This window comes from Leuciscus leuciscus, assembly GCF_965113295.1.
Source record: "Leuciscus leuciscus genome assembly, chromosome: 10".
In the NCBI taxonomy this organism is placed as follows: Eukaryota; Metazoa; Chordata; class Actinopteri; order Cypriniformes; family Leuciscidae; genus Leuciscus; species Leuciscus leuciscus.
Window position 1 is genome coordinate 17,059,796 of NC_138734.1, and position 19,613 is coordinate 17,079,408.

At 38.2% G+C, this 19,613-nt stretch overlaps 1 protein-coding gene and 1 long non-coding RNA gene across 2 annotated transcripts in view; both read left to right on the forward strand.

Annotated features, from left to right (window-relative positions):
- The window catches only part of LOC309508555, a 320,760-nt gene that overhangs the window by 134,803 nt on the left and 166,344 nt on the right, over positions 1–19,613 (forward strand). The gene's annotated exons all lie outside the window — the stretch shown is intronic.
- Positions 1–19,613, forward strand: part of LOC309508320 (rho guanine nucleotide exchange factor 26-like) — a 70,656-nt gene that overhangs the window by 24,824 nt on the left and 26,219 nt on the right. Inside the window, exons 5-11 of the mRNA XM_082182896.1 lie at positions 4,469–4,525; positions 5,217–5,377; positions 12,307–12,459; positions 13,081–13,210; positions 14,256–14,330; positions 14,429–14,518; positions 18,666–18,820. Of these exons, the coding sequence (XP_082039022.1) occupies positions 4,469–4,525; positions 5,217–5,377; positions 12,307–12,459; positions 13,081–13,210; positions 14,256–14,330; positions 14,429–14,518; positions 18,666–18,820 (821 nt within the window). The remainder of the gene's footprint in view (positions 1–4,468; positions 4,526–5,216; positions 5,378–12,306; positions 12,460–13,080; positions 13,211–14,255; positions 14,331–14,428; positions 14,519–18,665; positions 18,821–19,613) is intronic.

Here is a 19,613-nt window from a genome sequence, read left to right on the forward strand (position 1 = left end):
TTTAGTAACCACACGCATGTTTTTGTGGTTTTGCGGTATGTGAGCCAGCCGTAACATATATATATATATATATATATATATATATATATATATATATATAATTATTATATATATATATATATATATATATATATATATATATATTTTTTTTTTTTGTGAGTCTGTAAACTTTTATTATTACAGTAAGTATCCTCTGGGTACCCCAAATGTTAAGACAGAATTCAAGTTACATTTAAATAAAACAAAAAAGAAACAGTACTAGAATTTTTTGTTACATTCAAAAACAAAATGTATGTTTGTTTTTTTACAATGTAACTTGACTTCTGTCTTATCATTTGGGGTGCCCAGAGGATACTTACTGGAATAACAAAAGTTTACTGACTCACAAAAAAAGGAAAAAAAAGTATGTTACAGCTGGCTCATATACCGCAACATAAGAGACAAACAACAAATGCTTTAACAATAAACCTATTTATCTACAAACCAAGCAAACAATTATTAAACAATCAAAAGAAAAACCAACACCTAGGAAAAAAAAGTGGCATGAGGGGAACTAAAATAGCCTATAGCTGTTTATAATGTTTGTAAACATTTAGCTTTATTAGGCCTACCATTATTTTACATTAATGTAATAAAATGCAACTTACACACGGCTTATATGTTTTTATTTTTTTTCAAAAGCTTCATTTTATTTGTGTAGCGTAATTAACCATGCATGTTTTCAAAATATATAGAAAAATTACCTTAATTACTTTAAACCGATCAAAATTCTTACTGTCGGTTAACGGTTAATTATGAGCATCCCTAGTCCTGATACGTAAAACCATAGATAGCAAAGATGGTGTACTTTCTTTTCACATGACTGTATGCTAGTCACGGTGTGATGCAGGCAGAAGAAAATGGAGAATCAAAAGTTCCAATGCAAACTTTTACTAACAATATAATTCATACAGGTACAGACAGAAGTTTCACACACGCACTTAACACTAGAAGTGCCAGAATTCCATAACTACTAGAACTGCCGCAAGCGGTCATTTTGACCGCTAGATTCCAAACTCTATATCTTTAATGATAAATACCCAATTGAGAGATTAATGCATTTATTGTATTAGGATATCTTTTAAAAACAAAACAACACCAAACTGTACATTTAAACAAGTTTAATTATACATTTATAAATAAATAATATCTGTAGATGTCCTGAACAAAATGACGGAGTAGCCTATGTTTTCATGTTTCCACTGTTCGATCGCGCCCGCCGACACACACACACACACACCATATTACAGCATTGCAATCTTGACATTGCAGCCTGTTCATTATAGCCATAATAAAATAGTCAACCTAACATATAAAAATTCCACTGCTCTGTTTATATAGTCAGTATAGCCTAGTACAATTCGTACCATTTTGCGCGTGTGAAGAGGATGATTTTTTTCCGTCGATATTGGAACGTGAGTGAAGTACAAAGCCTATAATAAAGTAGTTTAGTTTAAAATAGTTAACCATCCAAATACATCGCAAATGTTGAAACATTTGATTCTAATTAGAGAGTTACGTGAGCCTAACGCCGCTTACTTTCACTTATAAAGTATTTCATTTTGGCTTGTTTATAGTTATTTTTTCATTCTTGTTCTGTTCTGAATATCATTACATTTAAATGATTTGTTGTTGAATATGTTTTGTGTATTTTTACCACATTTTATTGTTGTGTATATTGCTATAGTCTATAATAATACTGCGAAATTCAGTGCGGTCAATATGACCGTCTATGGGCGAAATAGGTAAATATGTTCATTTGTTTTTTTGCCTTGTGTAATTTATATGAAAAACATTTTAAATGAAAATACAGACACTTTTAGGAAAAGTCAGGTACCGGCAGGATTTTTTTTTTTTTTCAACAAAGTTATTGCAGATATAAAATTCTAAACGGTCAAAATGACCGCCATGGCACTTCTAGTGTTAATAAGACGGAGATCGGACAATCAACAAGGTAACACACGGCTTAAATACATGGGGAAACAGATCAGGGAAATGAGACAGCTGACAAGACTAATGAGGTAACTGGTGTGACAGATGAACTAATGAGGGTTACCGTGGGAACAAAGGAGTGGCTGGAAAACAGAACAAATGAAGTCATGTGACTAAGGAAAACAAGACTCAGACAAACACAACTGTGACAGCACTCTCCCCTCGCTGTTGATGGACCAACTGCAGAGGGAGGGGACTCAGGAGGAGGACATAGAGTAGGCATTACCGAGTAGGGCAGACCGAAGGCAGGAGGGACCAGGGTGGAGCAGACGGCACAGGCCGCCAGGGCGGAGCAGGCTGTGCAGGCGGCCAGGGCAGAGACGACGGAGGGAGGAGCCATGGTGGAGGTAGGGCTGACGACTCTAGGGGGGGCGACTGACAGAGGCGGAGCAGGTGGAAGTCGACACCCGGATGGAGCCGGAGAGCCGACGAGCCAGGGCGATGCTGAGGATCCCGAGGGACATGGCGATGCTGTCCCTCAGGCGCAGGCGGGGATCCAGAAGGCCGCGATGGAGCCGGAGCGACAGAGGACCAAGGTGGAGCTGGAGGGAGGGAGCAGACCAACAGAGCCAGAGGGACGAAGGGACGAGGCGAAGCCAGAGGAGTGTAGTCCCGAGGCAAGGGCAGGCCGACGAATGACCAAGGCGGAGCCGCAGCGGAGCTGGTGGACTGATGGGTCACGGTGGAGACAAGGGAGGTAGGAGCCAAGGTTGAGCTGATGGATCGATGGGCCGAAGTAGAGTCCTGGTCGCGGAGGTTGGAGGCGGAGACTGGGGATCCACGACCAGGCTGGAGCTGCAGGCTGGCAGACCTACGGCGACCCCACCTCCCCAAAGGTGGTTTGAGGGGCTGACAGGCAGTGGCGGAAGAAGGGTTGAGAGGTTGCAGATGGGAGGAGGTGGGAGAGGGAGGCTGGGTGGGAATTCAGGAACCGATTCAGAGACAGGCTCGGGAACAGGTCTGGGAATATGGACAGTCCTTGGGGCGGGAACTGGACTAGGAACAGGAACAGATCTTGGAGCAAGAACAGGTCGAAGAACAGGAACAGATCTTTGGACAGGAACATGTCAAGGAACAGAACGGTGAACATGTATTGGTTTGGTAGCGGGCCATCCTGGCTGAGGGCTCAGGCATTGCATTGGCGGCCTTCTTGGCTGAAGACGAGGGCTCAGGAATGGCGGGCATGACGTGAAGAAGCTCTGGCTGGTCAGGCATGACGTGAAAGTGTCTTGGGTCTGGCTGTGTTCCGGGTTGAGACACGAAGCTCTCCAGACACTGGATGACAGTCTCCCTCCAGTCTAGTCCGGTGGTGTCAGGGAGGTCGATTGGATGGTTGAATGTGGCCCTGATCCGGAACAAGGTGCTCAGGCTCTCGTCATCGAGGGTGCTGGTGACGGCAAGGTGGCAAAAGTCCTTGACGAATGAAAAAAAGTTTTGGCTCTCCTGAGCCATGACGATAATTCTCACCCTATCGTCCATTTTGGGCAGTCCGATCTTCTGTCACAGTGTGGTGCAGGCAGAAGAAGATGAAAGAGAATCAAAAGTTCCAATGCAAACTTTTACTAACAATATAATTCATAGAGGCACAGACAGGCAGAAGGTTCTCACACACACACACACACACACACACACACGCACACTCTCTCTCTCACACACACACACGCACACACACTCTCACACACTTTCACACACACACACACACACACACACACACACACACACACACACACACACACACACACACACACACACACACACACACACACACACACACACACACACACACACACACACACACACACACACACACACACACACAAACACACTCAGAAACACAACTGTGACAATACTGTATGTTTAACAAATAATAAAAATAGAAAAATAACTGTATGCTGGATTCATTTTTTGCAGTGTTTTAGTGAAAGTATCAAATCTATTTAGCTGGTCACTGTGTTTTTGCTATTGTTGTTAAAATAACCACATAATCTGCAGCTCTTTAGCGTCTTTAGAGAGAGAAGCAATGCGCATGTAACTGAAAGGGCTCGAATGAACTAGCATGTTTGGCTCCTGATAAAAATATTAGAGGATATACATTCGAAACATCATTACCATAAATGACCCTGAGCGCTTGTGGTGTATATACTGCTCTGTTGTTTTGACACGCTGCTTACTTTAAACTGTAGAAACGGCAAATGGTGCTACCAATGTCATTATGTTTTGCGGTCCATTTGGAACCAAGCCAGGGAACCGGACCACGGCCCGTTCTTTGAGGACCCCTGATGTAAACTCGGGTGTATGAAAACAATCTGTCCTTACTCGTTGAAGATGATGAACCTTACCCCTGATACTTAGTGTAAATGCATTCTGCAAAGTGGCCTTTGTGTATAATTCATTTTCATTTGAAAGTGAGATGCTTATCCTCAACTCTCTATTCCAGGTTAAAAAAAGTGGAAAGTGTGAGATGTTAAATCAAGAAGAACGAAAGAGACAAGAGGTAAAGTTCCACGTCAGCCTTCCTGACTTTCTCTTTCTCTCTCTTTTAGTTTTGCTCATATCAAAAAGTTTTAAAAGACAGATTATTCCAGTTTAAATATTGCTTCGTCTGTGGAGCCTGTCACTTGCCAATTTGAATGAACTTTTTCTCTCGGTTTTGGATTAAATTCCACAAGTCATATTTTGCTTTAAAGACATTAGGCTGAAAAACGACAATCATTGGACTAAAAGAGAAATTACAATACTAATATTGTAATTACTTATACAATAGAAATTATTTACGGACCAGATCAATTATTCTGTAGCAGTAGTGGACCCCAAACACTACTGCCCAAAAGTTTGGGGTCAGTAAAATTTTATTTAATATTTTTAAAGAAAGTAAAACTTTTACTCAGCATCTGTTAATATATCTGTTAAATGTTTGTTATAAGAAATGTTCACTGAGCATTTCAGCAGAGAAGCTTAAGGCAAGGACAGTACAACAGATCATTGCTCAAACTCTGTGCCTTTTAGTTTTGTCAGATATGTTTATTATTTTAATCAGTTCCTTTCAGCTCTGTGTCAACTTTCACCTGTTCTTATCCTGCATTTTGTCGGCTAGGAGAGATCCTCATAGATATGAGCATGATATCTGTAGTAATTGAAACTAGACAGGTGAAATGCAAGGTCTAAAAAAGGTTTCTCTCCCTTAGGCCATATTTGAGGTCATCTCATCAGAGCACAGTTACTTACACAGTCTGGAGATCCTCGTTCGCCTCTTCAAGAACTCAAATAAGCTCAGCGAAACCATTAACAAAACAGAACATCACCATCTCTTCTCCAACATCGTTGATGTCTGCGAGGCCAGCAAAAAGTAAGATCTGTCTCTTAGATACATTCAGATAAGTTTGCTGATAGACATCTCTGCTAGCTCTGACAGTTTGTTGATATGGTGCTGATATAGGACCTTGGAGAATAATAATGGAGAGTAAATTTGGTCTATGTGAGTTATTTTTGTTATTTTATCTTGTCTTTGATATTTAAAAAAAGAACAAAGATGCAAATTACAAACAATAGGACAAATACTATATAAGAAAGATAACAAATAAAAATATAGTTGCAAGTGGCAATCATTGGGGTCCAAGCATGATAATACTTTATATTTATATTTATTATATTATATACTTATATACTATATTTATAAGCGATTCAAACAAAATCATAAGCTTGCCCTGTCATGCTTTGGCAGATCTGTGTGCTGTTTAATACCTCTGACATGTGTTTTCCTCAGCACATAACTTTAATTTTATAGTTATGTTCTTATCTGTAAATTTTAGAAAGTCCTGCGAGTGTTTTCATTTTGCATATTCTGATAGCAAGCGAGTCTTAAAGGGATAGTTCACCCAAAAATGAAAATGATGTCATCATTTACTGTTTGGTTATCTATATTCTTTCAAATATCTTTTGTGTTCTGCAGAAGAAAGAAATTCATACATGTTTGAAACAACTTCAGAATGAGTAAATTATTCTCTTATTTTTTGGACGAACTATCCCTTTAAATTTCAAAGACTTCAAATAAATATCTTGTAGCAAAAAATGGCTTATAGCGCCACTATGGGAAAAACACATTGTAGTCCAAATTATTCTATTCGTTGTAGTTCTTGGAAAGTGGATTCTGTTAAATAAAATACACTACATTGCCAAAAGTTTTGGGACGTCTGCCTTTACATGCACGTGAACTTTAATTACATCCCATTCCTGATCCGTAGGGTTTAATATGGGGTTGGCCCACCCTTTGCAGCTATATCAGCGTCAACTCTTCTGGGAAGGTTTTCCACAAGGTTTAGGAGTGTGTTTATGGGAATTTTTGACCATTCTTTTAGAAGTGCATTCATGAGGTCAGACACTAATATTGGACGAGAAGGCCTGGCTCTCAGTCTCCGCTCTAATTCATCCCAAAGGTGTTCTATCGGGTTGAGGTCAGGACTCTGTGCAGGCCAGTCAAGTTCCTCCACACCAAACTCGCTCATCCATGTCTTTATGGACCTTGCTTTGTGCACTGGTGCACAGTCATGTTGGAACAGGAAGGGGCCATTCCCAAAATGTTCCCACAAAGTTGGGAGCATGAAATTGTCCAAAATGTCTTGGTATGCTGAAGCATTATGAGTTAATTTCACTGGAACTAAGGGGCCAAGCCCAACCCCTGAGAAACAACCCTACACCATAATCCCCCCCTTTACACTTGGCACAATGCAGTCAGGCAAGTATCGTTCTCCTGGTAACCGCCAAACCTAGACTCGTCCATCGGATTGCCAGAGAGAGAAGCGTGATTCATCACTCCAGGGAACACGTCTCCACTGCTTTAGAGTCCAGTGGCGGCGTGCTTTACACCACTGCATCCGACGCTTTGCATTGCTCTTGGTGATGTAAGGCTTGGATGCAGCTTCTCGGCCATGGAAACCCATTCCACAAAGCTCTCTAGGCACTGTTTTTGAGCTAATCTGAAGGCCACACAGAGTTTGGAGGTCTGTAGCTATTGAACTCTGCAGAAAGTTGGCAACTTCTGCGCACTGTGCGCCTCAGCATGCGCTGACACCACTCTGTGATTTTACGTGGCCTACCACTTCGTGGTTGAGTTGCTGTTTTTCCCAATTGCTTCCACTTTGTTATAATACCACTAAAAGTTGACCATGGAATATTTAGTAGTGAGGAAATTTCACGAATGGACTTATTGCACAGGTGGCAACCTATCACGGTACCACACTTGAATTCACTGAACTCCTGAGAGCAACCCATTTTTTCGAAAATGTTTGTAGAAGCAAGTCTGCATGCCTAGGGGCTTGGTTTTATACAACTGTGGTCATGGAAGTGATTGGAACTAGGGGTGCACCGAAATTTCGGCCGCCGAAAATGGCATTATCGGTTTCGAGCCGAAATAAAAAAAACAGCCGAAAACGTAAACCGAAAATGAATGTCACCCGCCCCTCCCATCCGTGCGCAAGCGCTTAGGTTTTACTCATGGTCGAGCTGTTATCACGCGTCTGCCTATCAAAGATTAAGCATGTCAGAGGGCTGTCACTTATTGCACAATCGATCGGACCAACCAACACAAGTTTCGAAAACGAAAATAGGGAATCGATTTTAACGGCCTTCTCTCGGAGTGTGTACAGCTCGTTAATTTATCAATTATTTAAATTATAAATATTTTCAATTATTATTGAAAGCATTGATATGCTTTCAATAATATTGAAAGCATATCAATATTATTATGATATGCTACTTTTACCATATCGCCCACCTCTATTTCATGTTTTACACTGCTTATACATTCCTGGGGTTAACAATCAATACTGGGTATTCATAACCAGACGTGTCACACAGACAGTGCATTCCCAAACCCTGGGTTACTGTTCTTATTTGCATTTTTGTGGTGTCAACAGTCATGGTTAAAAACAAGGTTTATAACTATGATAACCCAGGTTTAAACACTGTGAAAAAGCCCTATATTTGACACTTTAGTCCATCTGCCTAACATGAAACATATGCCCGGACATTGCTGCAGTGTACAATCAGAAGTGGTATATTTGCAGCATTAAGTGTGGTGATGATAGGCAGGATGTTCTTGTGTCCTTCATGACCCATGTGGGTTCCAAATCATTCAAGTGGCCAGGACGTTGTGATGAGTGCTGTGTACCGGTCAAGCCACAATCCAGGCATTGTTTTGTGCCTTCAATCAGCAATGGTAGACAGTATCACTTTGAGAAAGAAAACATTCAAAGTATAATTTGTCTTCCAGAGCTTTGTAGACGACCCTTTCTAAAAATCCCAAAAATAAATAAATGTATTGCACCTCTTAAATTGCCATGATTTTCTTATTATTAATGACAACGTATAGACATTCAAAGATCAAAATAGTGACATTATTGCTTTTATGTGAATAAATAATGGTATTTATTTGTTCTTCCTCTTTAAATGTATTAAGTATTAGCTGCATACAGAGTGACCATTGAAAATGGGTAAAATACAACAATTTGCACATGGACCTGCATTGAGTTCCCCCAATATCTCAGGGAGTGAACCGTATAGGGCTTTAAAAACGAAGATGTCAAAAGAGAAGTTGGTACCCGAATCTTAAAGGATATTGAAATATCTGGTAACACTTTAGCTTAGGGTCCAATTCTCACTATTAACTAGTTGCTAATTAGCATGCATATTACTAGGAATGACATTTACTAGGCTGACATCTTTAAAAGAAAAAAAAAAATCAGCTGTATGTAAAAGTGACATACATTTGGTTTTTGACCTCTGAAAATGTGTACAATATAACAATTTACACACATTCACAGCCACATTGAGATCCCCATATCCCTGGAAATTTGAAACTATGTCACATTACGGATATTTTGTAACTACTGTAGATATCTAGATGGACATTCAGTATTGAAAACCTCCATTTACCATAGAACTCTCATTGTATAATCAGTTACATACTGGAACATTCAGCAGACTCTCGTATGTTTGGAACCATTGTTTTCATGTAGACACTCTCTCAGCCCTTCACCCATCTGGTCAGTGTGAAGGAAGAGAACTAAAATGACAAAATCTTGTGTTTGCCTGTGTGTTATGTGTGTGTGTGTCTGTCAGTGTTGTACTGCCTGCCTGTCATACTGTATGTACTGCCTGTCAGTGTTGTCCATGCCACATCCCAACACTTTTATGGCCCTGATCCCTGCTGCCTACACTCATGAACAAATGTTCTGATCTGTTAATGCCCTGCGGACAGGATTTACCCCCGCTGACCTCTGGTGAGAAGCACAGTGCTGTATTTTCAGAACACAAGAAATGGTTTCACTTTATATTCTCCATCTGTGAGGAACAGTCCAGCTGGTGAGCCTCATTAACACATGCTCATCCCACACTAATAGAGTTCTGCAGGGATGACATCAAAACCCTGAAGACTAAATCGCCACTGTTTTCCTCAAGATTTTCCTATGGGTTTTTATTATTGGGGTTTTCAATCTATGAGTGAAGTCTGTGGTAAACATAACTTGACGTTACTTGAAAGTTTTGCTCTACAATGTAAACTGCACACACACTCGCACCCCAAACATTATTATCTGGTTACTTATACTTAAAAATGATACAACATACATTTGTTTAAATAAACATAACAGATTCAAAATTCAAGTTTTCGATATGGATGTGTGTAATTTATGACTCGTGATATAATGTCTTATCTGAAAATACCTATACCTATATGTCTTTAGAGGTAATACTAAATTAGATGTCCTGTACTTCTACACTGTACCAGCTTTATCCTATAAACACAGAGCTCGGATGTTGCTTAAGTTTAATTGTCTTCACAAATATCCCTCAGAGCTGTTCACTGCTGTGGCCAGTGCACGTAAAACCTTTGATCAAAGTCCAACCGGCTATGTTCACACAGATGGATTAAATATTTACTAAATTCTTTAAACATTTACAGACATCTGGCAGTGAGCACTGTTCCAGTAAAACATAATGAACTTGTGGGATAATTGCATTTAATGCATACTGTCTGAGGTTATTAAATCTGTGTTATGTCTGAGGGAGTGTTCCCATTTGTAGTTCGGTTCTCTTGGTTAGTTTGGTTCGGATATGAAAAGAAAATGATACATTTAGTCCTGAACGCTTAGCGTTCACACTGTCATTTTTTAGACCAAACCTAATGATACGTAAAAAATAAACAGCTTTTATGACATATATTTAGCGACAGAACTTACCGAACATCCAAAACAATACTGTGTGCTACGCTAAATGCACTCATTCTATGTGTGTACATATGATGGCATTTCTACCAGCTGACAACTCCTGAAGAACTTAAAATGTGTAAAAGTAGCAAGTCAAAACAGTAGCAGGAAGTCCTCTGTTGTCCACACAAACAAAGAACTGCTGCAAGGAGTCATTTCCGACGCCTGTACTAAACAGTAATGGGCAACGTTGCTCCTATAATGAGAAAAAAAAAAAGGTACTGTATGCTTGAGCATTTTGTCCTTTTTAGGGTTAAATCTTTTGTTTTTTTGAGGTTAAGTGCCTTGTTCAAGGGCACAATGTTTTTAATAAAGTTATAATTATTTTTTGGATAGGGCAGTGTAGATGACACAGGAAGCAATGGGGAGGAGAGAAAGGGGAACAAGATAGGAAAATGACCTCAAGTCGGGACTCAAACTTGAGTCACCTGATTTGCAGTTTTTTTACAACAAGGTTTTCTTCTCAAGGACTGGTTTGGCAAGATATTTTACGATGAGACTCATTTATTTAGCCCAAGCTGTGCTTCTGATTTGTAAACAATAAATAAAAAGCGAGAAGTCTCTTACAGTCAGAGGCATGATGTTGATTAAGTCTAAATTAGGCCCAGCAAACCACAGACATATTGAAATGTTGAACTGTGTTGTTAATGTTTTCCTCTATAAGCAAGATAAATATCATCAGTTTACTAGAGCCCATATTGTTTCAAATAAACAAACACATTTACACATTACAAACAAACATTGATAGAGAGCCAAAGACAAAGGACATCCAGAATAGTTAGTTCTTTGGTCCTCCTTTTTTTCTTTATGTACCTCTCATTGCAGTAATTAGTTGATGTGATATTAATGTCATTGATGATGTACTTCAGTTTGGCTGAATATAGTGCACAAAATGGGACTTTCCATCTGGTCCTCCATGATTCCTGAACATGATTCGGTCTCATTTGAACAGACACTGGGCCGGCTATAAATGACAGTTAAACAGATGTACATGGACATGTACAGTTGCCTTGATTCTGCACCAGAACAGAAGTGCAAAGCATTCCTGAAATGGCCTGCTGCATGTGTGTCCGTGTGGGTTGGCTTGTGTGATGGATTGCTCACATAAAAGATCAGATTCCTTTGCTGTGGATAGAGAGACTTTTGTACTGTAAGTCAAAAGAAATTTCAAAACTCCTCTGATGGATTTTCCCTGACACAGCAGCTGAACTTTGCTTTCAGTGACTGTTTTTACCCCAAGACCAGAAATAGATGTTTGCTTTTTACCCTTTGTTAGAAGTGTAACGATACACAAAAGTGATGGTCCGATACATACCTCGGTTTTGAAGTGACGGTTTGGTATGTTTTCAGTAAAACACTGTGTTTATTCTGTACACCTACCGTCTGTACACCTATCAGCTTTACAGAGGGACAAGAATAATGCAAAGGACATATTTGTGCAAAGGATAAACTTTATCCTTTGCACAAATATGTCCTTTGCATTATTCTTGTCCCTCTGTAAAGCTGATAGGGCTCCAAACACCTGTAGATAGGTCCCGGGGTCACAGCCCCTGTGCTAACAACCTGACTGACATCACTTCCAGATTTAGCATTCAGGTTGTGTCTTTCTGTGGTCTATTGTGAGATTGTGAACTAGAGGTCATGCTGGGTTCCAGCACAGATGGCTCTGAGCTGCATCCTCTGGATTACTGAAAATCGTGAATACCCTATGACGGTTCATGAAGTGTGTGTCTGGTCAGGAAGAGCATGTGTGTATGATTTTCATGCTGCCATCCCTGGTTGGTCATTTGAGCGGCTTTGGGATGTCCTGTGCTCTGATGTGATCATAGGCTGGGGAAGGAGGTGTTAGAACAATTTCCTGGCTTTGTGTTGCATGTGTATATGCGTGTTTGTGCATGCGGAGTGACTAAAACATTGCTCACCTCATTGACTTTGACTCGTGTTGATGTTATGTGAGGCATGTCACGCATGTTAACACCCTAATGCAATTGTATTCTTTCCTTTTTCCCTCCAGGTTTTTCAAGGAACTTGAAGATCGGCACCAGCAGAACATCGTAATCGATGACATAAGTGACATTGTTACAAGGCATGCTCAGGCAAACTTTGACCCCTATGTGACATACTGCTCGAATGAAGTGTACCAGCAGAGGACCCTGCAAAGGCTCCTGTGAGTACAGCACATATACACATAACTCGTCACTGATTCGACTGAAAGTCACCTCTGACTTTTACCCTTTAGCCCAGCAGATCTGAAGCTTTTTCTGGACAGAGATCAAATTTCTGTGAAGCCTTTTTCTGCCTCAGAGTAAAAATAAAAATAGTCAAGTGGCAGTTGCAATATCACATTGTGAGATATAAAGATGCAAGTATGAGAAATTACATTGCAGCTGTGAGATATGAAGTCACACTAAAAGATATAGTTGTGATTTAGAGAAACAAATTGTGCAATTGTGACAGTCACACTGAGATATGGTCACAATTAAGAGAAACAAAGTCGCAATTGGCAGATCAAATCAAATTGAGATATAGTCGCATTTAATCACAATTATAAGATAGATAGTAACGCAAGATATAGGTGTAACTTTGATAAATTCACAATTGCAAGATAAAAAGTCACATTGTGACAAAAGTTGTAGATATTGTCAGGATATGTTTAACAATATGTACATTGTTTCTTGTAATTGAAACATTGTCTCAAGAGACACAATTTAGAAAAATGCAATTCCAATTGCAATCACATCACACTCTGCAGCCCATCACTAGTTTAACAGTCTGTTTATCCCTTCAGAAATAAAAGCTCCTCCTTTAAGGAGGTACTGACACGAATCGAGGCCCACCCAGACTGCCGGAACCTTCCCATGATCTCCTTCCTCATCCTTCCCATGCAGAGAGTCACACGGCTGCCCCTGTTGATGGATGTGAGTGACATTATCCCTTTTCTTCCCCTTCAGACCCAGTCTGACCTCTACTAATATCTCTAACACTGACATAAACATTCAGCTCTTTTGTAACTGCATTCTCAATCTTCTGACATGTATCTTATGCTTTGATAACATTAGCTGCATCTCTGTGTCTGAGATTCCACTAATGTTATTTGGTTGGTTTGACCTGCAGGACTTTCCCTGTTACATAACACATCATATTAAACTAATTAAAGTCACTTGCTACTTGTTTTTCTTTCTCTGCTCTTCATACTTTATCAAATTTCAACTCTCTTCTAGTTCTCTTCTGTTTAAAATAAAATATTTAGCTTTCAGGGCCTCGCTGTTCAACTGTAACAATTCTGTTAAGATTTTTTTTTGGTTTGCTTGAGACTTTTCTGCAGTATCTTTGCATAAGGTAAATGGTTTGAGTTGGAGTTGTTTTATTATATTTAAAATATGTTTTAAAAGGGTTGGTGGTGTTTTCTCTCTGTCGTCTTTTCCCTTATCAGAGGATTGTGTATGTAAAATGAAGTGAGGGAGTCAGCTTCACTAAAGATGACCTAGAAACATCTCCATGGTCCCTATCCTCAAAGCTCGTGTTTTCATTTATCACTATGCTTCCCTCCTTCCTCTAGACCTTTTCTCATTTTATCACCCTCTCATCTTTCCATCCCTCTGTCTCTTTGTTTGTGGGTCCCCTGAGCTTGGCGGTGAGTTTAGGACAGTAGAGCTAGGCTGGCTGGCTCTGAGTATGAGAAAATTGGGTTTGATTTTCTTTCCTTCTCTCTCTTTTTCTTCCCACAGCTTAGAAACAAATAAATCTCTAGCTGGGAAATATCAGACAAGCGTGAGAGAAAGTTTGAGAGCACTCCTTTAAATATAAAGTGTTCAAAAAGCTTCAGGAACAATAAACCAAAAACTATTATATATACAGGAAACAAGTTCTGTTGCAAGTCTGTTTTATATAGCATATTAAACTGTGTGCAAAAGCACCAACAGTTGAAAGATAATTTTGATTCAAAACGTTTTTGTCTTATAGACCATATGCCAGAAGACGCCCAAAGATTCGATCCCTTACGAGGCATGTAAAAAAGCTCTGCATACTGTCAGCAAGGTAAGAAATGCCAGGAATTACCACTGTGTATTTTTCTAGTTTTGTCTGAGAGAGCCTTAGTCAATAATCACCATCTGCCTGTATGTGTGTATATGCAGCTTGTGAGGAAGTGTAATGAGGGCGCTCGTACAATGGAGAGAACGGAAATGATGTACACTATCAATTCCCAGTTGGAGTTTAAAATTAAGGTAAGAGAATAAAACAACCTGTGAAAGGAATTTTATGATTCACTATATACATATATATTCATTATATTCATTATATATTATAATTTATAATTATATATATTATAAATACAATATATATAACACATGCATAACATTTTCTACTGTAAAGTGTTACATATTTGCTAAATGAAAAAATAATTAATAGGAAAATATATCAATATGCAAAAAGGTATTTGAATTTGATTAAAAAAATAAATCTGTAAAAGAAACAGATTTATACTTTAGATAGAAAAATCTTGATTCTGTAATCCTGTATTCTGTTATCATATTTTTCAATAATAAAACATGAATAAATTTAGGAAACAGAAACATAAAACAAGAGCCCCTGTGCATCTGAACTCAAAAAAGTGCAACACTTATCTTTCAAACTTTCAACACTTTTAACACTTATCGGCCAAACAGGAAATAATTATTGGCCAATGCGATAATTAAAAAATGCCAGATATCTGCAGATATATATTGGCCATGGCAATATATCATTATCCCACTAGCCCTAAGTATATAATAATAATTTATTAATGAAAGTACCTATAAAAATGGAAGTAAAAAAAAAAAAAAAACGCTTTTCTGAATGTATAACTTTTGAGGTGATTATTGTAATTTCTTTATTAAAAAGTTTTGTAATAAAAAATTACTGTTTTCAAGAAAGTTTGAAACACTCCGTCTCTACAATCAAATAGATGATCGACATTAAACTCCCACTTGAGTTGAGTCAAAGTTTTAATGTGCAATTCCATTTTGATTGGTAGTCCAGTTACACACACCTATAACTATCTTGTCAAATGAGTCAATATATGAGTCTTATGAGTTTTACATACAAGTAACAGTAAGTTCTTGGTTTATTTCAAGTTATACACAACAGAAGTAATGTTTTGCTGTTTAGTGAGTCAAGGACCGCTCCTGCTGATTTAGTGAGTCAAGTGATTACACTTATGCAGCCAGTGAGGACAAAACAAGGTACTATGTATGTGCACTAACGTTTAAAAGTTTGAACTTATTACTTTTATTTAGCATGGATGCACTAAACTGATCAAAAGTGAGTAAAGATATGCAGCACAACTGTTTTCAATGAAAATAATAAGAAATGTTTCTTGAGCAACAAATCAGCATATTAGAATGATTTAAATGCAGCATTGCTGGGCATATCGGTGTAGTGGCAAAACAACTGCAAAGTGTCCAATTTGTAAGCAGCATGACTGCAAATGTTTTAATGTTAAAGACATTTAACATTGATGTAAATTACACTTAACACTGTAACGCTTCTGCAGACTTTCTCACATCGAATTCAGTTCAGACTACAAGCTGAAACATAATGTCTTTTGCTTAGTGCTGTAGATTCGATTATACACTGTTAGAGTTTTGTATTATGGTATTATGATTGTAGAAGAATGCGTTCAGAAACCATTAACAGAATCAAGTGCCATAAAAAATAAGTTCAGCTCCAGTTAAAAAGTTGGTTTGAAAAAAAAAAAAAATTACAGAACAAAGTTTTGATTTCCAGTCCTAGAGAGATACATACTGGTGTTTGACATTTCGTCTGTAATATCAGCTAATGAGGAACATTGTCTAAAATGCATTGTCTAAACTATGCAAGCAGTACATGTAAAATTTTGCACATGCAGACTGTCTTATGGAGAGGAAATATGTCCTTAATCCTATAAAGCATGTGTGTACTATCTTTGTTCTTTTCCACAAACCTCTTTAATATGTTTACAGTAATGTCCATGTCACAGCTGAGGGCATTCTAAGATTGTGTAGAGTAGAGTTACACAAATCCCAGTTACTTTGAGAGATTAATCCAACTGGTTAAAGAATGTGGAGTGAAAAGATCTGGTTGGAGATGTGAACGCAACTATATGCTCTTTTTTTCTCTCACAGAAATTAGCAAGAGTTTAGACTTTAGTCTGCCTTTTAATCATTGGATTTATTATTTACTTGCCTTCACTTTCATGTTGTGCTCTGTACCACAAGAAGTAAGCAGACCTGTGGGTATTTGCTGCTGTTTGTTTTTTACTCATTACAGAAAACTTGTTCATACATTTTTACCTCATACACACATGCTGCTCCCTCGCTGTGGGTCTTCACGTCATAACACATTATGCATGTGCTTAACTGGCTTTGCACGTACACAGTGATGCATTAGACACACTCACTGATGTAACCGTATTCACAACCTGCTGCTTGAGCAGTGTGGGAAAGTTCTGCTGGCACATTTGGTACAAGCAGATGTCTAAAGGGTTCAGCTTAATCACGACTTTGCTGTGTCCAGCTGTTAGGAGGTCAGTAGATCTCACACCAGTCTGTTCATGCACACATATACAGCTGAACTGAAATGACATGGTGTGACAGGGGGGTTTTAAATTGCAATGTAAATAGTGCTCAGTAAGTTGAAATATTCAGTATAAAATTGTATAATAATGTCCAAGTGTAGGGATGACTAAATTAATCAATTAAATTAATTAGCTTGTGTCCCCACCCAAATAAATAAATAAATAAAGTTCTTTGCAATCTCACAGTGTAACTTTGTCTCACATTGTGATTGTATTTCATATTTGAAACTGTATCTTACAATTACCAGGCTTCCATAGGCAACAGTCTTCTTGCAAGGTTCTTCTGTGAAAAAAAGCACATATGCATTTGTACAAGTAATCTGGTTCTGTTTAGTTATCATGAGATCAAAATGAACAGTTCTTGTTTTTATGGAATTTTGCAGTTTATCCATGCACATTATTATTTTTTACTTGTGTGTTACTAGGTGTTGTGTGCGCTGTGTAAACATGATGGCTTTTGTAGTTCTAGACTAAATGTAAGCATGCATTTACTCATCTCACTTGCACAAAAACACATTCAGTATTCCTCAAAATGAATGAAAACAGTGAAATGCAAACTCAGAATATTACACAAACCTGCAATAATTAAATATATTAAATTTTACATATACTCCATGTATTTAATCTCACTTTATTAAAGGGATAGTTCACCCAAAAATGAAAATTCTGTCATCACTAACTCACCCTCAAGTTGTTCCAAACCTGTATAAGTTTCTTTTTTCTGTTGAACACAAAATAAGATATTTGAATGAATGTCAGTAATCAAACATTTGATGGTAGCCATTGACTTCCATAGTAGGATACCGTGTCTGGTTCCATGTCTGGTTACCAACATTCATTAAAATATCTTCTTTTGTGTTCAACAGAAAAAAGAAACGGTGAGAAATAGGTGAGAAAAAGTTATGCAAAAGTAATGTAACTTTTCATAAAAAGTAACACAATATCGTAATGCATTTTGTAATGCACTTTTAAAAGGAACTTTCCTCAACACAGGTGTTAATATATGTCACAATAGATAGGAAAACACATGATTGCAACTTACATTTCATGCTGACTTTTAAAAGTGTTCATTATGTTTGAACTTGCTTTGAGGACAGTAGACTTGGTATACCTTGAGTATCTTTCTTCGAATTCTCTTAGGTGTCATATGTCAGAGTGTCGTAAATTTGCTGAGAGTGACAAAAGGCGCTGCATAAAGGTCACATATGGTCGCTCATTTAGAATGCTTCAAATTCATTTGCATTAGAATGAGGTTAAAAGAACAAATTTGTGTGCATATGCATATGTTTGCAATTAGGCATTTTATGTTCATTTTGTGAGTTCTCCTGTTCGTATTATTATTAGTGAATGAGACCCAGTGTCTTTTCGAGTACTTGGGTACTTTGTCCTTGGAAGTGGCAGCAATGATTGATAATAAAAACCTTTTTTTTATAATTTTTTTTATTTTTATTATGAGTTAAATTGGAAAAACAAATAGGAATAGATTTTGTACACTATTCTTGACTTGAAATCTCCTAAAAAGAGCATAACTGAAGCAATGGAACCGATCTCTGGGGTCTTGAGACAATCTTTTTTAAAAGCTGGCTGATTTATTATTTTACTGTTTAGCAGTCAAAATGCTACATCCCTATCTAACCATTTTATTCACTGCTCTTAATATATGTAATTTGGAGAAAGATGAGGCCTTTTTAAATTTCTTCATGTCATCTGTCTTGCATTAAACACATTAACAATTCTGTTTGGCTCACATTTTCTCCTTTCCCACATTCTCTCTGCAGCCATTCCCACTGGTGTCGTCCTCCCGCTGGATGGTGAAGCGTGGTGAGCTAACGGCTTTCGTAGAGGAAAATGGGATCTTTTCCAAGAGGACATCTCGCCAGCAGGTCTATTTCTTCCTCTTCAATGATGTCCTCATTGTCACACGAAAGAAAAGGTGAGCTGGAGACCACAAATTATCTCTCAAACAGTGTCCAAATGTGCCTCTGTTTTACCCCTGCTGTTATTGTGCCCTGGAGGATACTATAGAAAACAGGAAATTATTTGGCTAAAGTAGGCGGATATGAAGGTACAGCTTGTATGAATGGGTGGATCCTGTTGCAGAGACAGAACAAAGTTAGCTTTACCACTTATTCCATAAGGAAATGACAGAACTCAAAAACTGTTGTTAGGAAATAAAGCAATTGAGAGGGCAGAATTTTGTATTAAAATAAACCGGTAATGAAAATTGTCACACAACGTCAAAGCATCTGCACTACCCTCCAGACGGTACCTACGATCATCTTTCATGTGTAATATACAACAGTGTGGAGTGGGATTTTACCGTTGTCCAGTGCTCAACATCAATATTTGTATATTATTATAAATAAAATATTGCTGTCCTATCAGGTTAAATAGTCTGATAAAAATAAGGCTAAACCCTTGAGTCTTCATTTCATTTGACTGAAGTAAGACCTTGTGACCACTGCAGATGACATGCGCAACTCACAGTGCTCCAGATTTTGCTTTGTGCATTCCAGAATGTGATATGCTGTTTCCCTTGATTCTGATTCTTGTTTAAATACATTTATTCTGCCACTGTGACTCATTTTCAAACTTTTTGGTAATTGTCCTAGACAAACACTGTGTTTTGCTACCTAGCACAAAGCAACTAAAATAGAAACATTAACAAACATTATCTTCATCATGTAACTCTGTTGACGGTGGTGTCTAGTAGGACAAGAACTCAT